General features: G+C 43.1%; 1 protein-coding gene across 2 annotated transcripts; it reads right to left on the reverse strand.

Annotated features, from left to right (window-relative positions):
* Nucleotides 1–11126: 11126 nt before the first annotated feature.
* Nucleotides 11127–17781, reverse strand: GJB2 (gap junction protein beta 2). 2 transcript variants are annotated; one of them, XM_036018398.1, is made up of 2 exons: nucleotides 17623–17781; nucleotides 11127–14390 (listed from the first exon to the last, which is right to left on the reverse strand). In XM_036018398.1, exon 2 carries the CDS (start codon nucleotides 14369–14371, stop codon nucleotides 13691–13693), a length of 681 nt encoding a protein of 226 aa, XP_035874291.1. In that variant the 5' UTR covers nucleotides 14372–14390; nucleotides 17623–17781; the 3' UTR covers nucleotides 11127–13690. The 2 variants fall into 2 exon arrangements, with proteins under 2 accessions (XP_035874291.1, XP_035874292.1); XM_036018399.1 differs by having other exon boundaries at nucleotides 11127–14393; nucleotides 17640–17772.
* Between the last annotated feature and the right edge of the window lie 8069 nt (nucleotides 17782–25850).

Genomic DNA, 25850 nt, shown 5'->3' on the forward strand with positions numbered 1-25850 from the left:
ATGATAGGTAGAAAATGGACAAGAGAAGGTTAAGAACAGTATAGGAAATATAGAAGCCAAAGAACTTATATATATGACCCACGGACATGAACTAAAGGTGGGGAATGTGGGTGGGAAGGGGTACGCAGGGCAGAGGGGAATAAAGGGGGGAAATAGGACAACTGTAACAGCATAGTCAATAAAATATATTTTAAAAAATGAAGTAAAAAGGCAACCTACAGAATGGGAGAAAATATTTGAAATTAATATATCTGATAATAGATTACTGTCCAGAATATATAGAGAACACCTAAAAACAACATCAACAAACCAATCCAGTTCAAACAGAAGGAAGAATTTGAACAGACATTTTTCCAAAAAAGATATATAAATGGCTAATAAATGTTGAAGATTCTCAACATCACTAGTCATTAAGGAAATAAAAAATACAGAGAGCTACCATTGAAAATCTTTAGGGTGGCTACTCTAAAAACAAATGGAAAACAGTAAGTATTACAGAGGGTGTGGGATAAATTGAAATGCTGTATGCTATTGTTTGGCAAAATGGTACAGCCACTATGGAAAATAATATGGAGTTTCTTCAAAACATTAAATATAGAGTTATTGTATTACTTCAAAATTTCACTTCTGTGTATCTACTCAAAAGAATTGAAAGCAGAGTTTCCAAGAGATATTTGTAGAGCCATATTTATAGCATTATACACAGTAGCTAAAATGTGAAAACAACCCAAATGTCACTGACAGATAAATGGTTAAGTAAAATGTGGTCTATACATATGGGAATCTGTCTGGAAAAAGTTCAGCCACTGCTAATATAATAAGAACAATCTGTGCCACATCAATGTAACCTGGCATCTGAGGAGAGTGAACTGGAATGTGCATGCAGATGATAACTTCACTGTATAAGTTAGTGGGGGTGATAGATGCCATTGAGTAAGCATGTGTATCATGTGGCCATCACATTCAAAAGGACTGAGCTAATAGAGCAATGAACCTGAATCAAATTTTGCATTAAGATAACTATTCAGATGATTCAGAGGCTTTTGGAGATGATGCATTGAGTGTAGTGCAAATAAAAATGTGGCACAAATGCTTCAAAGATGGTTAAGAATATGTTGAAAGTGATCAACACTCTGGAAGGCCTACAACAAGCAGAGTACCTGAGACTGTAGAATGTGTATGAGCTACAGTCTACAAAGATCAAGACCAGTGACAGACAGTATGAGAACTAGAAGCTGATCTGGGGATTCCACTACTGTGTCCAAGATTTTGACACAGAATCTTGGCAAGAAATGTGTCATGGCAAAATTTGTTCCGTGGCTTCTGCTACCAGAGCAAAAGGAACATTGTGCTGCAATTGCTAATGACTTGATTCAAACCACTACCAATGAACCAGATTTCCTCAAGAAGGCCATAACCCAAGATGAATCATAGGTCTACTGATCTGGAAACAAAAGCCAAGTTATCCCAATGGAAATCACCTGGTTCTCCATGCCCGGAGAAGGTGTGGCAATGTCACAGCAAGATCAAGAGCATGTTAACTGTTTTTTGATTGGGAAGATGTTGTCCATCACAAGTATGACCCTGCAGGCCAAACACTTAATAAGGAGTACTACCTTAATGTTCTTTATTGGTTGCGAGATGCAATATGATAAAAAATGGCCGCAGCTATGGGCAACTGGTAATTGGCAGCTTCATCACAACAACACCCCTGCTCCCTGCTCATGCATCACATATTGCAAAGTTTTTTTGTGAAACATCAAATCACCCAGGTGATTTAGCCCCACTGCAGCCCAGATGTGGCACCCTGCAACTTCTGGCTTTTTACAAAACTAAAACACCTTTGAAAGGGAAGAGATTTCAGACCATCAATGAAATTAAGAACAATACGGCAAGCAGCTGGTGGTGAATGGTAGAACTCTGTGAGGTCCCAAGTTGCCTACTTTGAAGGGAACTCAGGCGTCATTGTCCTATGTACAATGTCTCTTGTATCTTCTTCAATAAGTCTCTTTTTTCATATTACATGGCTGGATACTTTTCTGGACAGACCTTGTACATATTCAGCCTTAAACAGAAGGAAATGCATATATATGCTGCATCATGGGTGAACTTCGAGGACATTGTGCTTAGTGAAATATGCCACTCACAAAGGACAGGAATTGTATGATTCCACTTAAATGAGGTTCTGAGAGTAATTAAACTCATAGGGCCATTTCTTTTAATGTATAATGGTGGTTGCCAGAGGCTGGGGGAGAGGGAATTGGGAGTTAGTGTTTAATGAGGACAGTTTCAGTTTTGCAAGAGGAAAAGAGGTCTGGGGATGGGCAGAGGCAATGATGGTACAACAATATGAATGTATGTAATGTCACTGAACCAGGCATTTAAATGGTAAATTTTATCTTAGGTATATTTTATAACAATTTTTAAAAAGATAATGGGAAGCCCTGGCTGGCGTAGCTCAGTGGATTGAGCACGGGCTGGGAACCAAAGTGTCCCAGGTTCGATTCCCAGCCAGGGTACATTCCTGGGTTGCAGGCCATAACCCCCAGCAACCGCACATGGATGTTTCTCTCTCTCTCTCTCTCTCTCTCCCTCCCTCCCTCCCTAAAAATAAAATAAATAAAAATATTTTAAAAAGATAATGGGATGTGTGCACAGGTCCAGGAAGAGACCATTTGGGCTTGCCTGGAGGATTTCACTAGGGAAGGAATAAAAAGTGAATTTGGCATTGTGGACTTGGACCAGATGTGCAAAGCCTTGGATAACAGAACAGACTGGCAGTCCCAGTTTGGACTGCAGGTGACACGCAAAGATGGGCACTTTTCCCTGGCAGGAGCGGATGAAGAGAGAACCCAGGTGAGCCAACCAGCACTGGAGATCGTGTGTGAGGTGTGTCTGAAGGCCAGTGAAGCCAGGGATTGAGGAGCTGGCCATGAGGACTGGGTGGGAAAGGGTGAAGCTGGGAAGGGCGTGGGCAGGGAGACTGAGAGTCTCTGAGGTGGGTGAGGAGATCTAAGTGAGTGGCAGTGGTGAAGTCACGTGGACTGAGCTCTGGGCCCTGTGGGGATATCAGCATTTGAGGACAGTGAGCAAGGAGGAATGCTGTCAGGAGAAACTAGAATGGCCCAGAGTAGGCTGTTGCATTCCCAGACGACCCTGTGTAAGTAATCATAAGGGATGGAGCAGGTCCCATGCTTTCTTTCAGGTGCTGACAACAGCCACAAACGTCACAAGTAGAATGTCTCCATGAGAGATTGAAGGATGGTCACTTGTCTCAACCTGAGAGATGGAAATGGTGACAGAGTGAAAGTACTGTCAGAGATGAGCCAGAGAAGAACACACCTGACAGTTTCCCTAGCACTTGGCTTGGACCGACCCTTACTGACCAGCCTCCAGAGTGGGTTGTAGAGGTGGCTCTGGGGCCCTCTAAGTGGGTGACCATTAAAGGGCTGAGAAATCATGAGGGTCACCCCTAACTACTTCCCTAGCCTCTGGTGGCCACCATGATACCTTCTGTCTCTTTGAACTTGACTCTCCCAGATACTGTGTATCTGACTTAGGAAATGAAAGGAGTTTCCTGAAAAGCTCTGTGCTTGATTCTTTGTCTTAGAAACTCAGCTTCTCACAGTGGCTTTGAAAACTGACCTATTCTTTGCTTTGAAGATTGAAAGAATGCAGTGTGTGTATCCATGACTCTTTGGCCAGGAATCCCCTGAACAGAGCAAGTGCTAAACAGAGAGGAGCCTCTGGGCAGCAGCAGAGGGAGCACACTCTACTGTGACCGTGACCCATGAGGGCGGGCAGAGGTCATGAGACATCTACTTCCTGTGACATCGGGGAGATCATCCAACCACACTGGATCCTCCTGAGGTGATGGTCAGGGTCAACTGGACAGGAAGACTCAGAGTCTTCCAGAAATGATGGGACTCGAGCTTGGATGAATAAAGACAATGAGGAAAACCTAGGGGGTCCTTCATGGCCATAGTGGGTAACAGAAGAGGGTGGCTATAGACTTCAGCTAGAGAGGGTTAGCCCTGGTTCTGGGCAAGGGTGTGGGAAGTAAGAGGATCTTTGAGGGAAGTCTTGATGAGGGGGTATATGGTCCCCATGAAGGAAGGACCCATGGCCCATGAAGAGGGTCTGTCTGGCACCGAGTTCCAGAAGGCACTCACATGGCACACTGGGAGAGTCACTCAGCTCATGCTGTCACTCTGGTCCAGCATGCCTCACTGTCCCACCTCTGCCTAGTGAAGTTCTATTTCTTCTCAGCCAGGCTGTGTCCAGGCTTTGTTGGAATGTCTTCACCCCAACTTCCTGAGGCAGAGTGAACCACTCCTGCCTTTGTTCTGTGGACACAGATCCAACAGTCACTGGGTTTTCACAAACTTGCACTTAATCATAGGTCTTTACTAGGGCTCCGTGGGGGCTTCCTCCCAAGTTCAGAACAAAATGAGAAGATACAGGATGGGCAGATGGAAATCATATGTTAGCTTTATAGAGGCAAGATAAAGTGGCTTTTGATGCCTCTTTACAAAATTGATGGATTAGCTGCCTGCTCACTGCCTGCTGACCTCTACTGCAGGGATGCAGCCTGACCAATCAATGGACACCCCCCCACCCCCGGAACAGGGCAGGCCAGAGCCACACTGGAGGGACCAGAGGGCACTCAGCTCTTGGGCCAATACCATCTCCCAAACTCATAGGTGAGTGAGATCTGTCCTCTCATGGAAAGGGGGGATGAAGGAGAGGCCAGGAGGGGAGCAATAAGGAGGAAAGGACAGAGGGAGGAAGGGAGGAGCAAGGAGCACCTTGAGGTCCCACTCAGGCAGGAGCACCCTGGTGGGAACATGAGTGCAGCAGCAAGGCCCACCTGGACTGTCTTCTGCTGTGTGAGAATCGCCGTCTCACTTTTTATCTGAATGTAAGCTTTCCCCAGCAGCACCCTTGTGGGAGTGCTCACCTTGTTTTAGGCATTTCATGGAGAATTGGCACCTGTTGCCACCCAGGATGGGGTTGAGCAAGCAAACGGGAAGGAGGTAGGAACAATCCTTTCCAGAACTTAGGGTTGGAGATGCCTGCATCTCCCATTCTCCGGCTGCTAGGATGTGGGCCCGGGGTGCTCTGCTGCCTCCTGAGACCACAACCAAAATGTTGTTGATGAGAGGTTTGGGTTTCCAGAGAGTTCCTCATGGCCTCTAGCCTGGCCTCTTTCTGACCTGGATCCGAATGGCCTGGAACCTGGTTGTCTTGTCCAGCCCTGCAGGTCAGGGCCTAGTGGCTGATCTCTGTCTGCAGGGATTGGAGCGTCTTATGCCTGCCGTCTGCCCAGGGCCTGGGCACGGTCACCTTAGCTTCCCCAGTCACTCTTATGTCAAGTTCAAGGCAGCAACCTGTCATTCCTTCCTCACTGGGGACTGGTCTGCTTTTTTGCTGGTGGTCGAGGACGAGGACCCACTCCCTTTTACCAGTCCATCCGGTCTTGGCTGTGTTGGGACTGACTCAATGAAGGAAAAACGCTTGCTGAGTCACTGCCACTTCCTCCAACACCCATTATCTCCATTAATCCCATCCCATCCACATGGTGAATCACCAGCCTGAGATGGAAAGTGAGGGCGCACCCCAGATGCCAGGGGGATTTAAGAAGCACAGCTCGGTCTCCTTTTTGCAGAGCTCACAACACAGGGCCCCTCCCTGCCCTGGTAGAAGATCATCTTCCTTCTATTTGTCTTGGCATAAGCATTTCATATTCAAACACATGTCTTGACCCTGCAATGGGGAGGTTTTTGGAAAATACTTCCCTCTCAAACGAGCTCTAGTTCAAGTCACTGGTCCTGCAACATTTTTAAAAACAGAGAGTGTACTTATGTGAATGCCAGTTATTGAAATACTAGGGAAGTTTAAAATAATTAACCTGTTACATGAAAGCTCTCTTGGGCACATATTCAAGTCAAATTATGCATTTCAACCTCACAAAAGGCTGAGGTCTTTCAAACCCTGATGTGGCTACTTGTTAGCTGTATCACTTCAATGGTTAGCTGTATCACTTCAATGGAGCTTTCTGGGTCTTTTAAGCCTAGTTTGCTCATCTGTGACTTAGAGAAGATCACTCCTGTTTTAATAGCCTTGTAGAGATGACAGGATGTGCTTGGAGAAGGGACAATAGAATCTACTGAGGCCACCTCTGTGCCAGCTGCTCTGTAAAACACTGTCTCATATTGATATCTTTTAAAATTAGCCTGGATACTTACAAAGTTATGCAATATTGGTTATTTTTATAAGTTGTATAATAATGAAAATAACTGTGGGACAAGTCTGTTAATGTCTCTGAATTTAGTTTCTTTATCTGTGAACCTGAAATAATTTCAGCAAATTCAAAGGGTTGTGTAAGACTTATATGAGCTCTCAGAGGTAAAGATGCCAGGTAGAAGTTGTAAAGAAGCTTTCAAAGAGTAGATATGAGCATTCATATTAATGATATATTTTTAAATTGCAGCTTGATAATAACCTCTGTAGTCTTCCCAAGGGGCAATACCAGTCTGGGCAGTGGCATCGTTAATGACATAGCTAATGACAGAAGATCTATGTATCCTTTTATCCATCCCAGGCTTTAAATACATCCTCTGGTTGGATCACACTATCAATTTTAAGAGGGCTCAGAGGCTGCCACCCCAGATTTCTGGAGGCAGAGCTGTGCTTCTCTGAAAATAGGTCTGAGTGGTTTTTCATGTTTTTGTTTTTAAGAAAAACATGCTTTGGGATCTTTTATCTTGAGAATCCTAATTCTCATGAAAGAAACTAAAGTAGACACTGTTTTAGTATTCATTCCACAGTGAATAGTTTGTGCCATGTGAGGTCAGCTCAGGAAATTTTGAATCTTCTCGGCAAACCTGAGAGCTGGCAGCAGGGGAGGTGTCCTACCCAGGGGAAGAAGGGAATTTGAAGGAGGAGGGGAGGAGAGGGAACTGCAGAGAAGGAAGGAGCCACAGCACTCGGGAAAGGGAGCCCTGGGAGAGCGGCTCCTGTGGGAAACTGTGTCCCTGTCCCTATGTCCCTGCTACTCAAAAGAAAAGCTAGCTTCCTCTGGACGCTCTCGGGCCTCACTCAGCCGAGAAGTGCTTCCATATACAAACAGCGACCGACTGCCAGCTGTCACCATCTTCCTGCCTTCAAATGGGTCTTGTGTGCCAGGAAAATCTGGCCTTCGTCCTGGCCCCAGAGTCCCTGTCCACAGCTGGGGCTTGTCAGTTGGGTGATCCGAGGTTATGCTAAGTGGGTTTAGGGTAAAGTACAGGGAATATCATGGTTTGGGGCTACACAGAGAACTGTGTCCTTTTTTTCCCTTTTTCCTATCTGATAAGGACTACAGAAAACACTCTAAATATTGTTGAGATTAGAAAAGATCACTTCTAGTGTACCACCAGAATTGAGGCAAAGTGATTTTCTAATACTTCTTCCCTAGACTTGACCAGACTTGAACGTGACTCTTTCTCACAGGGCAGGGAAAGACAGCTGAGTGCTCAGACCTGCCTGATTAGTTTACTGTTTATGGCCAATATATATAGGCCCAGGGATTTATTTTGGTGCATTATAGCTGTAATAAAAGAGGATGGAGACATGAACAGTGTTTGATGTATGCTTGAGTCCAGAATACTTTTAACATGTTTGTGATCAGTCAGCATCTTCCATGTTGAGAAAAGAGATCTTTTTCTTTTTTCCCTTTAAAAATTATGGTAAAATATATGTAACATTAAGTTTATCATGTTAACTAATTTTAAATGTACATTTCCAAGTACATTCACATTATTGTATCCATCTCCAGAACTTGTTTTTTTCCCAAACTGAAATTGTAGCCATTGAACGCTAATTCTCCATCCCCTGCCCCTCCCAATCCTCAGCACCCACCATCTACTTTCTGTCCCTATGAATCTGACTGCTCATATAAGTGGAATCCTACAGTATCAGTCCTTTTGTGACTGGCTTATTTCACGGAGTAAAATGTCCTCAAGTCTCATCTATGTTGTAACACATGACATGATTTCCTTACCTTTCTAAGGCTGAATATTCCATTGTACATAGAGACCACATTTTGTTTATCCCTTCATCCATCAATGGACATTTGGGTTGTTTCCACCTTTAGCCGTTGTGACTAAAAAGTAGGGAAAATGGGAAAAGTCACGATTTCTTGAGTTATCATGATTTAAAATTGCCCTAAACCTATATTTTTGGTTTGGAAAAGTAGGTATCACAATAAATAAGGAGCCTGAAAATTTTGAATGGAATATATTGGGTGATTCCCGCCCACCCTCAACAATAGAAGCAAACCCAAATAACACTGACTCTTTAAAGAGTTGATGTGTTAATAATGAGATGATGATTTAAAATACTTTTTAAATTATGTAATCCCCCTACGGGTGAGTAATGACTAAGAAATCATCGTACTGTGGTATTTACAGGCCTAGGTGGTGAGATTCCAAAATCCAGGTAACAGACTACTTAAACCTGAGGAAAAACCTACCTAAGAGCCTTGTGACAAGCCACTCACTATAGCCATGGGATTGTAGGAGTTTGCTAATATTGCTCATATACCACTTTGAGAGGGAGTAGTGTAGGTTTATGTGTGTTTTTGTTTTTCATTTTCATGGTTACCCAGCAAGTCAATAATGGCTAGATGGCTACAAATTGGAAATACAAACTCCAGAGCAATGGAAACAGTGAGGATTTACAGAGGGGGGTGTGTGTCTGTGCTGGTGCAGGAGGTCCTAAGGAGGTTGATGCTGGCTGGTCCCTGCCATCCTGAGGGAGCCCCAGGGGCCTGGAAGGAGGCAGTGCCCTGCAATGACCCTTCATGACAGCAGGTGGCAGCAGCCAGCAACTTCCCCATCTTTGTGGGTTCTAGTCTGGACTCTGGGCTTTTGCTGAAAACTTGTGAACTAGTTGCAGTTAAGTGTATTTAACCTCAAAACTCCAACTCATACCATGTTGGCAAATGCATGGGTGCTCCAAGGCAATCCTTGTTGACATTCCATCATCAGCATTTTTATTGGCTTCAGTGACTTTATGGGATGCAGGCTATTTCAACTGACAGGAGACATAAAGTTGGAAGGAATTGCTAATGGACTGAATACGGGGCATAGAAAGATCTGGGTGGGCCAGAGGGATGAGCCCAAATCAGCAATGAAATCCAACAGGGAAACGTAAAGCCCTGAATTAAGTTGGAAAATGTCATGGGACATGCAGGACAGAGGGAAAAAGTCTGGCTTAATGGAGAGACAGGCAGGGTGATAACTGTGAAAACTGGAGATGATGAAACTGCTCACTAATGAGGAGATGGTTACATATACGTCTGTTAAAAAGAGCAAGTCAGAGCTATCCATACTGACCAGAAAGATCTCCAGGGCATATTACTAAATGGGAAACACCACAGAAAAACATGTGAGGATGCAAACCATCATGGTTCTGTGTGAGTGTGCATGTGTGTGTATAAGCACCTATGGCACAGAAAAGACTGGAAGGATACACACCGGGACGTTCATGCTAACACTTCAGAGTTGAGGAATGGGACTCCCACTGTTAACTTTATATGCTTCTGTATTTACTTTTCAGTGCAAATGTGTTTATATGTCAATTCTATTATTACATACTCACATTGGTGGTCTTTTAATTGAAAATGAGGAAAGGTGATGAGGCTAACAGGAAGCTAACTCAAGCTCAGACCATATTAATACTAATGCTGTGTCAGAAGTAGGATCTTTTCCCAGCTCTTTAAGGTTCTCAGTGGAAAGTAGAAGTACTCAGGTCCCCCAGAAAGCAGAACAGGTGCTGGACATTGCAACACAGCTATCATGATTCCATCTGTACTGCCTGCCCCTCTTTGGCTTCATCCCTCTTGCTGTCTCCTTGATTCTGGTGTCTGACCCTTCTCTCTCACTGGACAACTTTCCCTAAGACACTGTCCTGCTTCTCTGTTTCCTTCAGGTCCCTTGACAGAGAGGCCCTACTTGAGCACCCAATACTAAATAGCAATTTTCATTGCCCCTGGCAAGTCCTAGTCCCCTTCCACTAGTTTGTTTTTCTCAATTGCACATCTGTGGCATATATAACCTACAGGGATGCATGTATAGTCTACCTCCTTCAACATGAAGACAGAGGTTTTGCCTTGTCACAGTCCTGGTGCCTAATAGTGGCTGGCACTCAATAGACATTGGCTGAGTAAATAAGTAATTAGAGCTGTACAGGAATGGAGTGAATGGCATCTCATGATTAGGGGCGACCTCCTTAGCTCCATCAGCAGTGAGAAGATGGGGACTCCCTATGGTGCTGCCTACAAGCAGCAGGAACAAAATACACTAGGGGAATTCTAGAAGTTCAGTCTACATCCTTTGTGTGATGGGAACATCTGCAATTGGCCTTTGAGCATGACATTCTCTGCCCAAGCTCACCTCCCTGGTCCATGCTATAAGAGTAGTCCTATCTAGACGGTTGCAAGAAAAGCATTTGATGCATGAATGGAAGGTATTTGGAGATCCGAACTAGGTGAACCAAAGCTTTCTGTAGTACACTGTTGGTTTTTCTGTAATTGCAGGGTGGACATAGCTGTCATCACTGGAGATTTTTGTGCTGTTACATGGGTACTCAGCCATTCCTCTCCCATCTATGTAGCTAGTCTCTGTTCCCTTGTATTGTACTTATTTCAGGCTTGGTATACATGTGCATTTTTTCAAGCTTCCAGTTTACCAAGTTTTGCTTGAGTCATTCCTATCTAAAATGCCATCCATCATCTTTTCAGCTTGGGATCTATCAAATGGAAAATAGATGACAATCATTTCTTACTTAGCAATTTCCTGGGTAGAGGGTTTTTGCATAAAATATCTTATCTGATTGCATTAACCTTGGGATGTATTAAGGAAATTGAAGTATGGAGAAATGAAGGAGCTGCTGTTTACCCACCGCAGACCCCTTTGCATGTTGTCTGCTGCTCTGCAGTTGCCTGTTAGGTCAGTGGTAGCAATTTACTGGCAACTCAGGTCCAGGTTGCCCTGGAGAATTCATTTGTCCTCCTGAGTAGCCCCTGATCCACTCATAACAATTGTGATCCACATTTTGACAGTAGCACATGTACAGAAGAGTTGTTTGAGACCACAATTCCTAGTTTATTAATACACCTTGTACAAGACAGAAGTAGCAGTGGGGCCTTACCCATGTCCTAAACTCGCATTACCCAGCCAGTGCTGGAGGCATGGAGGGCTAGTCTGCATGGGGTCCTGGACTCGACACAGCTAACCCAGCACAGTCATTCAGGAGAATCTTTAAAAACAATCAAGAGAGCCTTTCATTTTAAATTAATGATTTGAAATATATATTCAGGATTACCATTTTCAGAGTTTAAGCTCTAATTTTTAGGCCTGTGACCAGATCTCTCTTTACATCCTTAAAAGTGGCCAGAGGCCATCTGTAATTATTTGACTCAGTCCTTTAGACTTTGAGAGTCATAATCTTCATGGCTTGTAAGAGTGAACATACCTACTTACAAACCATGTGCTGCTTTTAACAGGCCTTGTGCAGAGCATGTTGAAAGGCAGGAACTAGTTCTTACCATTCTTCTATCACCTGGATGAAAGTTGGCTGGTTTGGGTCCTTTTACATTCATTTTAAAAGTATGTCATTTTCCATAAAAGTGTTCATAATTATTGATGTATAAAATGTCTTGAAGGCCTTGTACCCAGGACAGGGCTGGTGCTGCTGTCTCAGGGACAGTGCCTGTGGGACACCCACATGGGAACAACTGACCCATCAGATTTATTTCCCATGGAAGTGGGCACCAAGGAATAAAAAGCAGTTTCTAAGACCCGCTTTGATTACATACAAATACACAGAAAGACAATCCTGAAGACAATCCTACAGAAAAGATACCTTGTAGGATTTTTCTCATGCCTTAGCCAACCTTCACCATGAAGATCACTTTAATCTGTCAACTTCCATGATTCTAGGAGCCAAATTGGTCATATGAACCCAGCCCAACATCTTCCAAGCTACAAACCCCACTTGCACACCACACTGTGTGTTTGTCAAAAACCTGTTGGGGTCAGCATGGGGTTCAGCACAAAATTATTTTTCCTCCCTCCCTGGTAACAGAAGCTTGTCTGTAACTGGGCAGAAGAATCAAGGATGGTGAACAGATACTCTGGGAACTTATCTCTTTGGTGTTATCATGCTTAAAATATTAAACTCCTTATATAAAATTGGCTATAGATGGCATTAAAATGTGATCTTTTATTAAAAACCGTAATACATTTTAAGTAACTATTACATGAATTTATATTTTAATATTTTAAATGATGTTTGAGACATTACAAAATTATTTTAGTTACAAGCATGTAATTAAAGCTATTATTTACTATTACAAAATGTTTTTTTTACAATGCTATTCTGAACAAAAGAAAAGTGTTTACCCTTATTGAAGAATGCTGAGTGCCATTTTTTGAAAACCATGTCAAACATCATAATGATATTAAGGTTCAATGGTCCTGTGGAACTACTTAATACTTATCTAAACCAGTGTCTATTTTTTTAAAAGCCTATTCCATTTTCACTTAAAAAAATTAGCAGGTGAAGAGAAAAGCAAACTTTTGAAGCACATAAAACTCTTTTTAATCACTAGAATTTAGAGTTCAGTCTTTCCATCTGTTCTTTAAAAAATAGTAACTTCACCCATTTTGTTTCATACTATGGCAACAAAACAGTCCCAAGCAACTTCTTCAAATTTGTGTTTCACCCTTTACCAGTTGTGGAAAAGGCAAACATTGACAAGGAGACAGGGGATCTTGAGCCAGCCTGTAGTTGGTGGCAGCTGGTAATACATTATCTATATTTCTCCTGCAAAATTACACCTAAGGTTGTGAAATGAGGCCATTGGCTGTCAAGCCATCACTAAGAATGTCTAGTTTGTTTCACATGAGAGATCATAATGCTTTTGTGGACTACATACCCCAGTTAATATAGTGGCCCTGCAAATTATTCATAACCGAGAGCCCTCATTTTAAATTCAATGATAGTACCTAATTATACACCATCTACATATCACTATCTGAGCCTTTGAAATAGTAGGAATATACAATGGTTTTCAGAATGTCTTGTAGATCAAAAGAACATATTTTTCAGCGTTCATTTAAAAAAGAGTATGACCAAGTTTGAAGTATTAGGTAACCTTGTCCATGGTTACTAGAATTTCCAAAGTGAATAAAGGAACCAAGATTCTCTATGTTTACCTCTAATTCAGGGGAAAATGGCAAAAGGAACCCTAAGAGGAACAGCCAATCCTTCTCAGAGTCCTCTTTAGGACCTGGTGTTTCTCTCCTTTCCTCAAAGAAACAGAAACAAATGCCAATATCCTTTCTTCAAAATGTGAAATTACTTTGCACCAATAACCCTACCAGCACAGGGTTTTATTGGAACTAATTTGGATAAAAATCAATTTTGGCATAGGATCAAGCATTTGTTTTTTAGCTTTAGAAGAGAAGAGTGCCATCAAAAGCATTTAGAGTTTCACCTGAGAACTACAGGAGTTTCAAATGGTTGCATTTAAGATAAAAATCTTGACCCTAGGGAAATAATGGTGACTTGGCCTTGACAACTAAGCACAGGTTGCCTCATCCTTTTCCTCCTGTCTTTTACCTAATAGCTGGGTAATGTGTTAAACTGGTTTTTTTGACTTTCCAGAACAATATCTGATTAGCAAATAACACAATTCAGTGACATTTAACAGTATGCAAATTCCAGACACTGCAATCATGAACACTGTGAAGACAGTCTTTTCTGTGGGCCTGGAAACAAAGCAGTCCACTGTATTGGGACAAGGCCAGGCATTACATTTCACCAAACGCTGCATGGAGAACCCATCATACATGACGTAGAAGACATACATGAAGACAGCTTCAAAGACAACCCGGAAGAAGATGCTGCTGGTATAGGTCCACCATAATGACCCTTCAATTCGGACCTTCTGGCTTTTGATCTCTTCGATGTCTTTAAATTCACTCTTTATCTCTCCCTTAATGAACTTCCTTTTCTTCTCGTGTCTGTGATAGGCCACATGCATGGCCACCAAGAGAGCTGGTGTGGACACGAAGATCAGCTGAAGGGCCCAGAGCCGGATGTGAGAGATGGGGAAGTAGTGATCATAGCACACGTTTTTGCACCCAGGCTGCAGAGTGTTGCAGGTAAAGTCAGCCTGCTCATCTCCCCACACTTCCTTTGCAGCTACTACCAGGATCATGATGCGAAAAATGAAGAGGACGGTTAGCCAGATTTTTCCAATACTGGTGGAGTGTTTATTGACACCCCCCAGAATAGTATGCAAAGTGCTCCAATCCATACTCTCTGGGTGGTTCGCACTGGAAAAGACAAAATGAACACAGTAGAGGAGTGACTCATCAGGACAGAATCTGAGAAACTTCTCTGGGTCTTAGGTAAGTAAGCACCCTTAAATCTCTTCCTGAACAAATACCAACTCTTATGAAGCCTCACCCAAAAGGTGAAAACCAAACCAACTTAGTTTGTCACAGGAGTAAAAGGATAGTTCCCAAGCCACTTGAACTTATGTTTTCCCCAATAAAGAGTGGCTTATTCCCTTGAGTAATTCACCCAATCTTTTTTTTTTAATCCTCACCCAAGGATATGTCATTGATTTGAGAGAGAGAGAGGGAAGAAACAACATCAATATGAGGAAGAAACATCAATGAGTTGCCTCCTCCTATTGTGCCCTGACCAGGGATCGAACTTGCAACCTTTTGGTGTATAGGACAAAGCTCCAACCAACTGAGCTACCCAGCTAGGGCCCAAATCTTTAGCTCATAATAAAAATTGGATGGGGGGGAGCAGTGCCACAAACAAAAGCACTCCTAACTTAAAGGCATAATTAGTGCTGATCGACCCCCCTGTAGACACTCCCTGGCGCCTTGACAAGTGGCATTCAATCATTACAGCTACACTTGCTTTTTGGCCATTCTGACTGAGACTAGCCTGGCCACCTTGCTGTGAGGTCCAGCAGGCCATGCCTCCCTGCAGAACTATTTTTCTGAAACTATTTCATTGAACTATTTCATGGACTTGAGATGTAGCTGTGAAATTTTACCAACATTAAAGTTGACATTTGAGGCACTGCATGTTAAAATTTCACAAAGGGCCTCCCTCCCCTTTTCTACACTAAAAGGAGCAAGTTGGAAACTTTCTATCTGTAGAGAAAAGCCACTATACTCACAGATTTTTGTGAATGTTTTGTGTATGGACTGGCAGTCCTCACCATCATGCTGAACTGATGGTTATCTCTTCTGATACAGTGTTGCAGCTGCACATTTTTATTGTGGGCTATAGTTTTAATTTACAAATGTTTCTGAGGAGGCACATTATGAAAAAATGACAGGAAATTTAACTCAGTGATTCCCAGTGATGCCCCAGAATGTTATATCACTGTATTGAATACTGAAGCTCAGGATTAAAGCTCACTGGGGTTAAGGTACAACTCTCTGTGGATCAATCTGCCATGAGCCAGGAGCCTTCTCTTCATCCCAGGACATGAACTGTCTCCAATTATTTATAGTTATGTCCCATCTGTCTCAATCAGCTCCTCTTCTAGACAAGATTCCACTTCCCTACAATCCCAATAAGCAGTCTGTTTTCTATCTCCTTTATGCTGGCAGTGAACCCATCTTCTTTTACTTAAAAACACAATGCTCCCTCATTTTGAGCAAATTGGGTCCTGTTTCCCCCCGGCCCCCATGGACTTCCTAAGCAGACTCATCACTGAGCATCATCTCAGGTGAGGACACCAAGGTCTGGCTGATGCCATTCAATGTCACCATGGCCAGTCATGACACAAAAGTTGTGTAAACTTGAAATGTACTTCAGAAACATTTAGCTTTACTTAGCTTGAGAAAGACAAGCATCACTGGAAAAAAACAGTGGTTCAGCCCTGACCTTTTAAACAAAGACTGTCTGGAGGTCCTCCCAGGGGCATCCTGCTGACAGGTCCACAGTCTAGTCCTGCCTGAGAGCAGAACCAAAATTCATGGTCTAACCACATTATTTTATGGAATTACAGTTCAGTTCTTCATGGGCATTAATTGAGAACGGAACACTTATGGAAATAAGCTGCCCATGGTACGTGTGGCTAAAAATTGGGGGATAGTCAGGAGAGTTTATGCCTTTGTCCTCTTCCAAAGTACCAAACATGGACCCCACACTCTTTTATAAACCAATCCAACCACCATCAGCCAAGAAAACTACAGTGAGTCCCATATTGTTGTGGCTGCAACTACATGTTTGTAGATCCTTTCAGGAAAAGGAGCAAATTAAAATTTAACCCACAAGTGGGACAGGGTAACAGGTCAAGATTGACTAACACAGCAGGATGAAACCTGTGGGGAGCTGCTGTCCCGCCCTGGCCCACACCAGCCTGCCATTGTGTGGAGCTCTGGCAGAGGCAAGCGCTGTTCTTTAGGGAAGGCATAGGTTTCAGAAAAGGCAAAAGCAATTCTTACTCTTAACTTCTCAATCCCTCCTTTTTTCCCTAGCAGACCTTGGCCAACTGCCTCCACAGAGCACTAGAGGCCTCTCATGGGTGTCTAATTGTGGCAATTAGTACCTGAGTTTTTAAAGGACTCAAAGGTCAAGCAGGGAAATGGCTGTCGCCTTATGTTTGAGACAGAGACCCCAGTAAATGGTCATATGTGTCCAACTGTCAGAATGCTGGGGGGCCACACACTGATCAGGCTCACGTCCCCTCCCTCCAGGAGCAGAAAGGCTGATGCAACCACCCTAGTGAGCTCTTCTCAGTCGTGTTCGACCTCCTAGCTGGAAAACCACCTGGAAACGACAGGCTCTCGGATTGTTGAGGAAAAAGAAGCGAGGTTTAGGCTGCGGTGCCCTGCTCCCAGGGTGGGTAGTCCTGGCTCTAAAAGGTTACCTCCTCCAGGAAGGACTCCTGCTTAACAAATGGAACCCAGCTTTCTTTCCAATCAGAGCCTTCAGCCAATTAAACCCTCCTGGTGGTGACAGATTAGACTTCAGCAGATGAAGGTTATCGATGATCATCAATCCCGATGTGGGCTGCCTGTCCCAGGACCCCTTCTCCCCGGAACGTGGGTCCCTATCAGTTACCGTGCTGGTGTCACCACGTCCCCTCCTAGCAAAAAGTCGGTAACTTGGCTTCTCCCTAGACACCTGACTGTCGCCCGAGGTCCGCTGTCGCGACTGCCCAGGACAAGGGGCCGTGCAGGGGCCTCCATGTGCGCGGGATCCACTCTCGGGACCCTATCCAGATGCCCACAGCCCGGGCCATGCCAGGTCCCCTCCCCCTCTAAGGTCTCAGTCCGCCCGTATCCAGGGACTTTGCCCCGCTGGGTCCCACGGTGCCTGGACGTCCCAGGCCCCCAATCTGCACCGAGTCCTCCTCTCCCCTTTCCCTCGACCCCGCAGCCCCTGCCGTCCCCAGTCCCCTCTCCCCCAGTCCCCTCTCCGTGTCCCCTCCCTCCACCGGGTGCCACGACTCGCGGTGTCCCGAGACGCGGGGAGTTGGGCACCAGCCTCACGGCTGTGACCTGGGACACGCCAGCGGGGCGGGCTCACCTGCGGCGGAAGGAGGGCTCTGGTGGCTGCGGGAGCGCTTGCGGGGGTCCCAGGCGGGTCCTGGGTGGTCCTGGCCTGGCCGCCTCCGCGCTCCTCCGCGCAGGGAGCACCGGGGAACAGAGCGCGGGCACCTGTACTCTGCAGCACCTGAGACTCCAGCGGCTCCAGCGGCGCCTTTTAACCGCGCCGCACACCCCGCCTCCTCCCGCGCTCCTCAGAGAGTCCCGGAGGGGGCGGCTCCTTGCCGCCCCGGCCCCCAGCGCCTAGGCTGGACACGCGGGCCTCCTGCTCCCGGAGGTCGCCCGCCCGCCCGGAATCCCGCCCCACCCCCGCCCCCACCCCGCGCCTCCCGAGGCCCGGGAGATCCCAGGACCCCCAGTGTCCCAGGCTGCCCTCCCCGCTCCCCGCTCCCTGTCCCAGAGTCTCCTCCGAGGCCGGCACCCCCGGTTTGGGGGGGGGCGGGGTCAAAGGACAGTTGCTGCCGTTACTGTTGCTTCTTCAGGATTTCTTTCAGTACCACTATAAAAAAAAAAAAATTACTAGAGCATCAGGAATTCCCTACGATGTGAAGATTTAAGTTCACGCCACGGAGGATCTGTGCGGGTCCCTGCGAAGTTGGCGGGGGTAGGGGTGGGGGGGGTCCCTCCTGGGAATCTGGAGACAAAGGGGGCAAGGAGGTGGTGTCACCAGAGCTGGCCACCTTTCCGTTTCTTTCTCCCCAAAACCTCACAGGCAAGCTAAATGGCCACCTCCTTGAACTCCCCATTTTTTTCGGTCACTTTCAACAATACATCCAGGTTGGGGGTTGGAGGCAGGCAAGTTGGGGGCGAGCCTGGCTTTTGCCCAAGGGCATTGGACTGGCACTTCTGCCCTCCATGCTCTGCCCGCTTTGTCCTTTCACAGTTGAGAAGTCACAGGTAGGCAGCTCAGTCTGGGGTTGGGGAGGCCCAGGTTATTAGGAAAGGAAAGAAAGAGAACGAATGAAGCCTATGACCCTCCTGCCCCTGCACACGTGCCACTAAAGGGGCTCAATGCCTCAAGGCTTCTGGTTGGGTATTTTAACCTCTTGAGACACACGTGACAGAGAGTGGGTATTCACAAAGCAAGAGGATGGAGAACTGTAGTTGCAAGAGCAGGCCTCATTGGGGAGGTCATGAGGGGCTTTGGTGGTGGCCTGTGCCTGCGCGGAGGCAGCTTGCTCTTATGCTGACCTTCACTTGGGTCCCCTTCTGTGTTAACCAAAGATGACAATTCATCCTGACAGGGCAGATCTGGCCCATCGTTGCTCCCATGAGGGTGGGGGTTTTGACTTTTCCTTGTAAAACTGGCACCCATCACCAAGGGCCAACTTGAGCTGGTCTGGTACTGGCACATGGGAGCCTAGTCCCACAGTCACCACCCCACCTTCCAGTGCTAAGTCTTAAGTCTTTACAGGCGTGTCTATTCCTGAAGAAACAAAGCCCCATAGCTGCCCAGCCCTGCTCTGCCCATCTGAGAGATATGCTGATTCGCCTAGTTAGAAAGGACAAGGCTAAGCCAGGTGAAGGCACTCTGGCCTGGGCGCACCTCCGGATGCTGTGAGAGATGGCGTGGGTTGGCTGCCGGGCCCTCCCTTTAGTCATTCGAGACATGGCTATTCAGGAGTCTGCTACAGTCCTGGTGGGTTGGAGTGAAGGGAGTGTCCAGAACCCTTATGGGAAGTTAGCTGGTGAAGATGTTTTGCAGATTGTAAGCTGACTCACTTTCTCCATTGACAAATCTCACCTCAGGTTTTAGTGTCTTTACCATGATTGCAGGGTGCTGTTCAACTGCCTTTTCCACCTTTCCCCTGACTTATTCTTCTGATTTGCATAATTAGTGCGGTGTTGTTGGCTAATTGTGTGTCCTGGCCACTCTGTATTTTAGATATATAGCTCTACAATTCAGCACCTGGTTCTACTCTGTTGTGTGTGTTTCTGTTGTTTTTCTGTGCTGGTGTTTTCTTCCTAACCAGATTTGGATTCTTCTAGGGCAGGAAATATCATATATACATATATTTGTGTGTGTGTGTATCCTGAAGAGTAGAGGAGAAGGAAAGGTAAGATAGAAAAAAGGGTCTCAAGCTTGGAAATTTGAAGTTATCTACAAATAAACTTAGACTCACACACAATTACAAGGATGACAGCATCTATGTCTACATCTTTATCTATATCTAAATATATTCTGTAATATATATATACACACACACACACACACCTCCTCACCCAAGGAAATGTTCGTTGGTCTTAGAGAGAAAGGGAGAGAAAGAGACAGAGAAACATCAGTGTGAGAGAAACATCAATTGGCTGCCTCCTGTAACTGCCTACCTGGGGGATCGAATCTAGGTCTGTGCCCTGATTGGGAATTGAACCCACAACATTTTGATGTATGGGACAATGCTCCAAACAACTGAGCCACCCAACCAGGGCACAAATTAATATTTTTATAAATCTTGTATTTATTTGATCTTATAAAATCTTATAAAATTAATATTTTTATAAATCTTGTATGATTGTGAAGAGCACAATCATATTGCTGCACTATTTTGGTTGAAAGCATTACTTTATTAAGTGTCAGCTTTGAGAAAAAGCCTGAATTGTGTTGCTCTGTTTTCACCCTTCTTCATCTTTTAATGTACCAGCCCCTGCCCCACGCTCTTTCCAGTGGCCCCAGCACCACCACATAGAGGTGCTGGGGCTGCCAGCTGCCTGATGGGTGCACCTCGGTCTCATTAACTGGTAGGTACTGAACAACTTACAGTTATTGACTTGGCTTTATGTGAAAAAAAAAAAAAAAAAAACAACTCTAGTGTCTCCTGGGTAAGTAGTGGATGAAGCTGACAGAGGACTGTGTTCAGTTCCTGAACACTTATCAAGTGACTATTGATAATTAACTGACAAGGATCTATTACAGCCACACCTTGCCACTTCAGAGTGTCAAAGGTACATATAACTAATATTTTCATGTTCATGTATAGTAGCAAGTAGGTAAACCAAGGTGTTTATAAGTAAGCTGAACTTTCAAGCAGATATTTCAAGTGATACAGTTGTCAGTTTACAAGGTGAAATGCTAATGGTTAAAGCTACTTGGTATTTTAATTTGACAATTGTTTTATAAATAAACCTGAAAGAAAGAAGCTGCCACAGTTCAAGAAGTCAGTGGGAGACAAATCCCATGTCTTAACATATTTTAATGAAGGGCTGCTTACCAGCTGCCTAATAAGGCAGGCTTTTGCATTTCCCCAGGAAGGGTGCTCTGCATGTACATAAAAAATGTCGTAGTTACATTTCTGACTCACACATCTTATGTAGGTGAGAGCAGAAAATGTCTCAAGACAAGAAGAGACTCGTGAGAGAATGGGAGGCCCTGTTCTAACACTTGGCAGTTTTAAAGCAGGTTAGCTCCTTTGAATCTCTCTTAGCTGTTAGTTATTAACATTAGCTATTGGTCTATATCCACCTTCTTTACTTTGCTGTTGAACTACTACATATTAATAATTGATCAAAAAATTAGCTCTCCTCAAAATAGCAGTGGGACACTGAAGATGGAATGAATCCCTGGCATCTCTGAGTAATTAAATACAACTTACACATGATTAAAAAGAAGAAGTGTGATCCTTTTTAATTTTTGTGATAACATATTACAAGAAAACAGCATTTCACTTTTACTTCTCTCTGCACCATTAACCCATATCCTCACTTATGGTTCTGAAAACTGTTAGTGTCAAATCACTTGGGGGGGAGGTAAAAAACAATTGTTATGTTCATAGAGTAAAAAAAACAGACTTCAACAATTTAATTGTTCCTTCACTTTCAAAGTAAAGACATCTCATAAAAATTTTACCTTTTGACTTGCTATTAAAATTGTTGCAAGCCTTTCCATTTTCTGCATTCTAGCCTTGTATCACACATAAAATATTTTTGGGCAGTTTGGGTGGCTAGGCACATCTCAGTTGCAAGCCAAGGGTAAATTAATACTGTGTCCTTGGCTTTACGGGATGAATATGCTCTTTTACGAATACTTAAGCAGACTCTGAAAAAAAAATCACATTTTCTCCAAATGTGTTTGTGTCAAAAGCACATTTCATCCAGAAATGAATACAAAGCTGTAACTCCCTAGGCAAACAGGTAGGGAACTTTCACTTTCATTGAATATAAAAATTAAATTCCATAAGCTATAGTGGTTTGCCAAAATGGAAACTCTGTATCTTTCTCTAATAACAAAATAGATTTCTATATTTTAGTTCGTGTTCCAAACTAAAGAGCTTTTGGAATAAGTTATAGAAAAACTAGACACCCATATTACGAGTTGCTTTAGTAAAAAAAAAAAAAATATAGACATAGGTTTGACAAGAGACTCTAGATCAATGATTCCCTGGTCAGAGGATTTGATAGACCACAGTAGGTTTTCATGATGTGCTAGTCTAGAATGTCCTGAATTTAAATTTGTCACTCTTTGGACACCGCAGATTACAGATCAGTTTTGCTCCTGGGGCTCCAGTCAGATGGGGATGTTCTCTGACTTGGATGTGAAGTCTTTGGTCTTAGAATTTAGAACTGGGTTTGTGTGTTAGCTATTCATCTAAACTTCTTAAACTGTTTCACAGCTGTTTCTACTTTGGGGGGTGGGGAACACATATTGGTGTGGAGAATTCTCTGATTTAATTTTATCCTTTAAAAAAAAATCTCTGCCAGGATGTTTTAAAAGGCACTTGCAATACTCAGAGGTTACAGTAGATGGCACTGGACAGATTTGTTTTTGTAAAATACACATCCTGGAAGGAGAGTGGAATAAAAATGGATCATCTTTTCTTACTAGCGTTGCTTGTCCTAACCTCATTAGTAGGCTAGGACAGAAACTTCTATCCATTTTTCCAAAAATTAAATGAAACAGAATAAAACAGAATATGTCAGAAAACACAGCTCCTAGTAAGGGTTAGGTAGTGCTATACGAAATGTTTGTTTTGTGTGTATGTTTCCATTCTCACTTGTGCACTGAACCCATGTAAAATGTACTTTTTTTTCTTTAGATCTCCCTCACAAAAGGTGACTTTCTCCCTCAGAAAGCCATTGTTGTATTTCATTCCCAGGGCAACAGACATATCACAGTGGCCTCAGGTGAAATGGTGCTATTACTGAAAGGACAGACATCCAGGCACTAAGAACAGTCCATTGCTCTGCTCTGCCTTTTTTGTATTCACAGCCCAGTGATCTCAGAAACTCCAAGCTGGTGGGATTTATCAGTAGTTGGGCTGCTTAAGAACTTTAGTTCATGCCAGAGAAGGCCCTCCTTTTATTAGACTTCCATTTCCCACTGCTCCTCTCTGATCTGAGGATGTTGGGTTCATGGGGTGCATGAGAAGCAATAACAACATTTGATTAGGTCTTAATAAAAATTATTTGTCTAATATATATACATATATGTATGTATATATACATACATATAAAATGCTTTGATGCCTAGTATGCTAAAGAGTCATAGATAACCATTTTTTAAAAATCCTCACCTGAGGATATATTTATTGATTTTAGAGAGAGAGGATGGGAGAAGGACATTGATGTGAGAGAGAAACAATTGGTTGCCTCCCATACATATCCCAACCAGGAATTGAATCCACAACCTAGGTACATGCCCTGATGGGGACTCGAACCCCTGACCTTTTGGTGTATGGGATAATGCTTCAACCAACTGGGCCACCCAGCCAGGATTTAGTGGATTATGCATTTAAAGAACCAGGTGAAGACTTTTATAATAAAAGGTATGGATTAGACTATTGTGCTTTGGGAAAGAGGAGGCAGTAAACATAATCCCCTTTATTGTTTCTTTATTGTCTTTGAAATAAATAAGTGATGAATTTAGACTATTCTCTTTTGTGATGGGGGCTCCTGTACACATTGTGCACCATTAGTGGGGATGGTCTTTGTCAATCTGGAGGATCATTTTATCATCTTCTCATCATCTGATGGGAAACATTTCATTTTTTTCTTATTGGCTACCTGACATTGCATACTAGATTATTAGGTCAATAGGCTTTGGAAAGACACAGTCCTTACAATTTACCAAAGGAAAAAAATAGACTTTTGTAAAGTAACATATTTGAATGACTAATTTAGGTTGTGTAACTGATACACAAAAACACATAAATATAAATGAAGGCATCTCCAGTTATAACCCAATGCAAAAGCCACTGTGTTAATTACTTATCTGCCACTACTTGATATCTTGAAATACACCACATACTTGGTGTTTATTTTATTCTATAACTCTATGGAAAAAGTATTTTTCATTCCATTCTATACATGTGGAAACTGAGTCTTAAGAATCAAGAAATTAAAAAAAAATGAGGTGACCGTTTTTGCTAATTTCTTTTGTGTCTTTTAAGAATTTCCTTGTACATATGAATGTGATATGACTTGAATCTATATGATTATAGATGACTTTTCTTTCCTCTCCTACTGAAATAGTAAAGCATTTTACACATTGTTCTACACCTTGCTTTTCTCATTTAATATATCTGGGAAACTGTTTATACAAGTAAATAAGGAACATCCTCATTCTTTCACATAGTTTATAGTATTTCTTTATATAATTATATAATTCAATTAAAATTCCTTATTGATAGCCATAACAGCACTATGGCTTCTGTTTCCACTTAGGAATAGAATGCAAAATACAATTATTTTTAAGGTAACAATAACAAAAACCCTGCTAAAAAGGAAAATCATACTTTTCTATGGCAATTACCAAAGAACAGCAGACAGAGTAAACTTCAATGAACTGAATTGTAGGAAGCAATGGTGATCAGAGAGTCACAGCTGCTTCCATATCTGGAGAAGTGCCTGGGAAGGTGGAGAAGCAGGCTTCTTATAAATAAAGAGATTTATAGAGTTGAGGATGAATCAGGCAAGATCTTAATAACAGTGTGGGTTGCCAAATATATTGGAATTTTAAAATGCTTCAAATACAAAAATAAATTGTTTGGCTCAACAATCACTACCACCCTGCCCCCCAGTTTTACTGCAAAAGTGGCAGTGTAGGCAAGGCTGAAAAACAGAGAACTGCACTATTTCATTGTGCTTGAATTTTGGAGTGGTGCTGGAATTGAAGGCAAGGTGAGCCAAAAACTACTTGATAGCTTTGTCTCGACCTCCTCTTAGATCAAATGCTGACAAGATAAAAAAGACCAGCCACTCTACTTGGGGGTATAGGAAACTGAGGATGGGCTGAAAGGCAAAGGGGAATTTCCTTGTTTCTCTTGGACAGCAGAGGTATACTCAGTTTACTAACACTACTCATCAGTCTCAGGTCAAGTTGATTCTTTTGATGAAATCTGAATGATCAAGTCCTCATTATAGCCATGTTTCAGACAAAAAGACTTGTACCCACTGGAAAAAAACAAAAAGACTAAACAGTACTGGTGATTCTCTCATATGCAATGTCTAGCACTGAGTAAAAAATTAGAAGACATGTGAGGAAACAGGAGAATGAGACCCACAATCAGGAGGAAATAATCAATAGAAGCAGACTCACAGGCAGGTTGAAAGGTTAAAAGGTGGAAAAAATACATATTGTTAAAGCCCAAATCATAAGGAAGCTAGAATGACTAGACTATAACATACAAAGTATGCTTCCAAACAAGAAGATTACCAGAATTCAAGAGACATTTCTTTTTTTTTAAGATTTTTATTTATTTTTTAGAGAGAGGGGAAGGGAGGGAGAATTAGAGGGAGAGAAACAGCAATGTATGGTTGTCTCTCACTTGCCCCATACTGGGGACCTGGCCCACAATCCAGGTATGTGCCTTGGCTAGGAATTGAACTGGTGACCCTTTGGTTCGCAGGCTGGCACTCAATTCACTGAACCATATCAGCCAGGGCTCAAGAGACGTTTCCAGCAGCAAAAGAATTATGTCATGAAAAAGATATCGGTCCAAATATTTGTAAATTAAACAAATAATCTGTGGGTAAAAGAAAAAATTGTAAGAGACACTTAAAATGAATGGAAAGAAAAACAGAAATACCAAAATTTGCAATATGCACCTGAAGTAGTGCTAAAAAGTAAATTTTTGCTTCAAGTGTATATACTAGAAAAAGAAGAAAGGTTTAAAATTGATTATCTATACTTTTACCATAGGAAGCTTGAAAAATTGAAACTCAATATATGTATAGGAAGGAAATAATAAAGATAAAAAATCAATGACCTAGAAACCA

This window comes from Phyllostomus discolor, chromosome 2 (genome assembly GCF_004126475.2).
Source record: "Phyllostomus discolor isolate MPI-MPIP mPhyDis1 chromosome 2, mPhyDis1.pri.v3, whole genome shotgun sequence".
In the NCBI taxonomy this organism is placed as follows: domain Eukaryota; kingdom Metazoa; phylum Chordata; class Mammalia; order Chiroptera; family Phyllostomidae; genus Phyllostomus; species Phyllostomus discolor.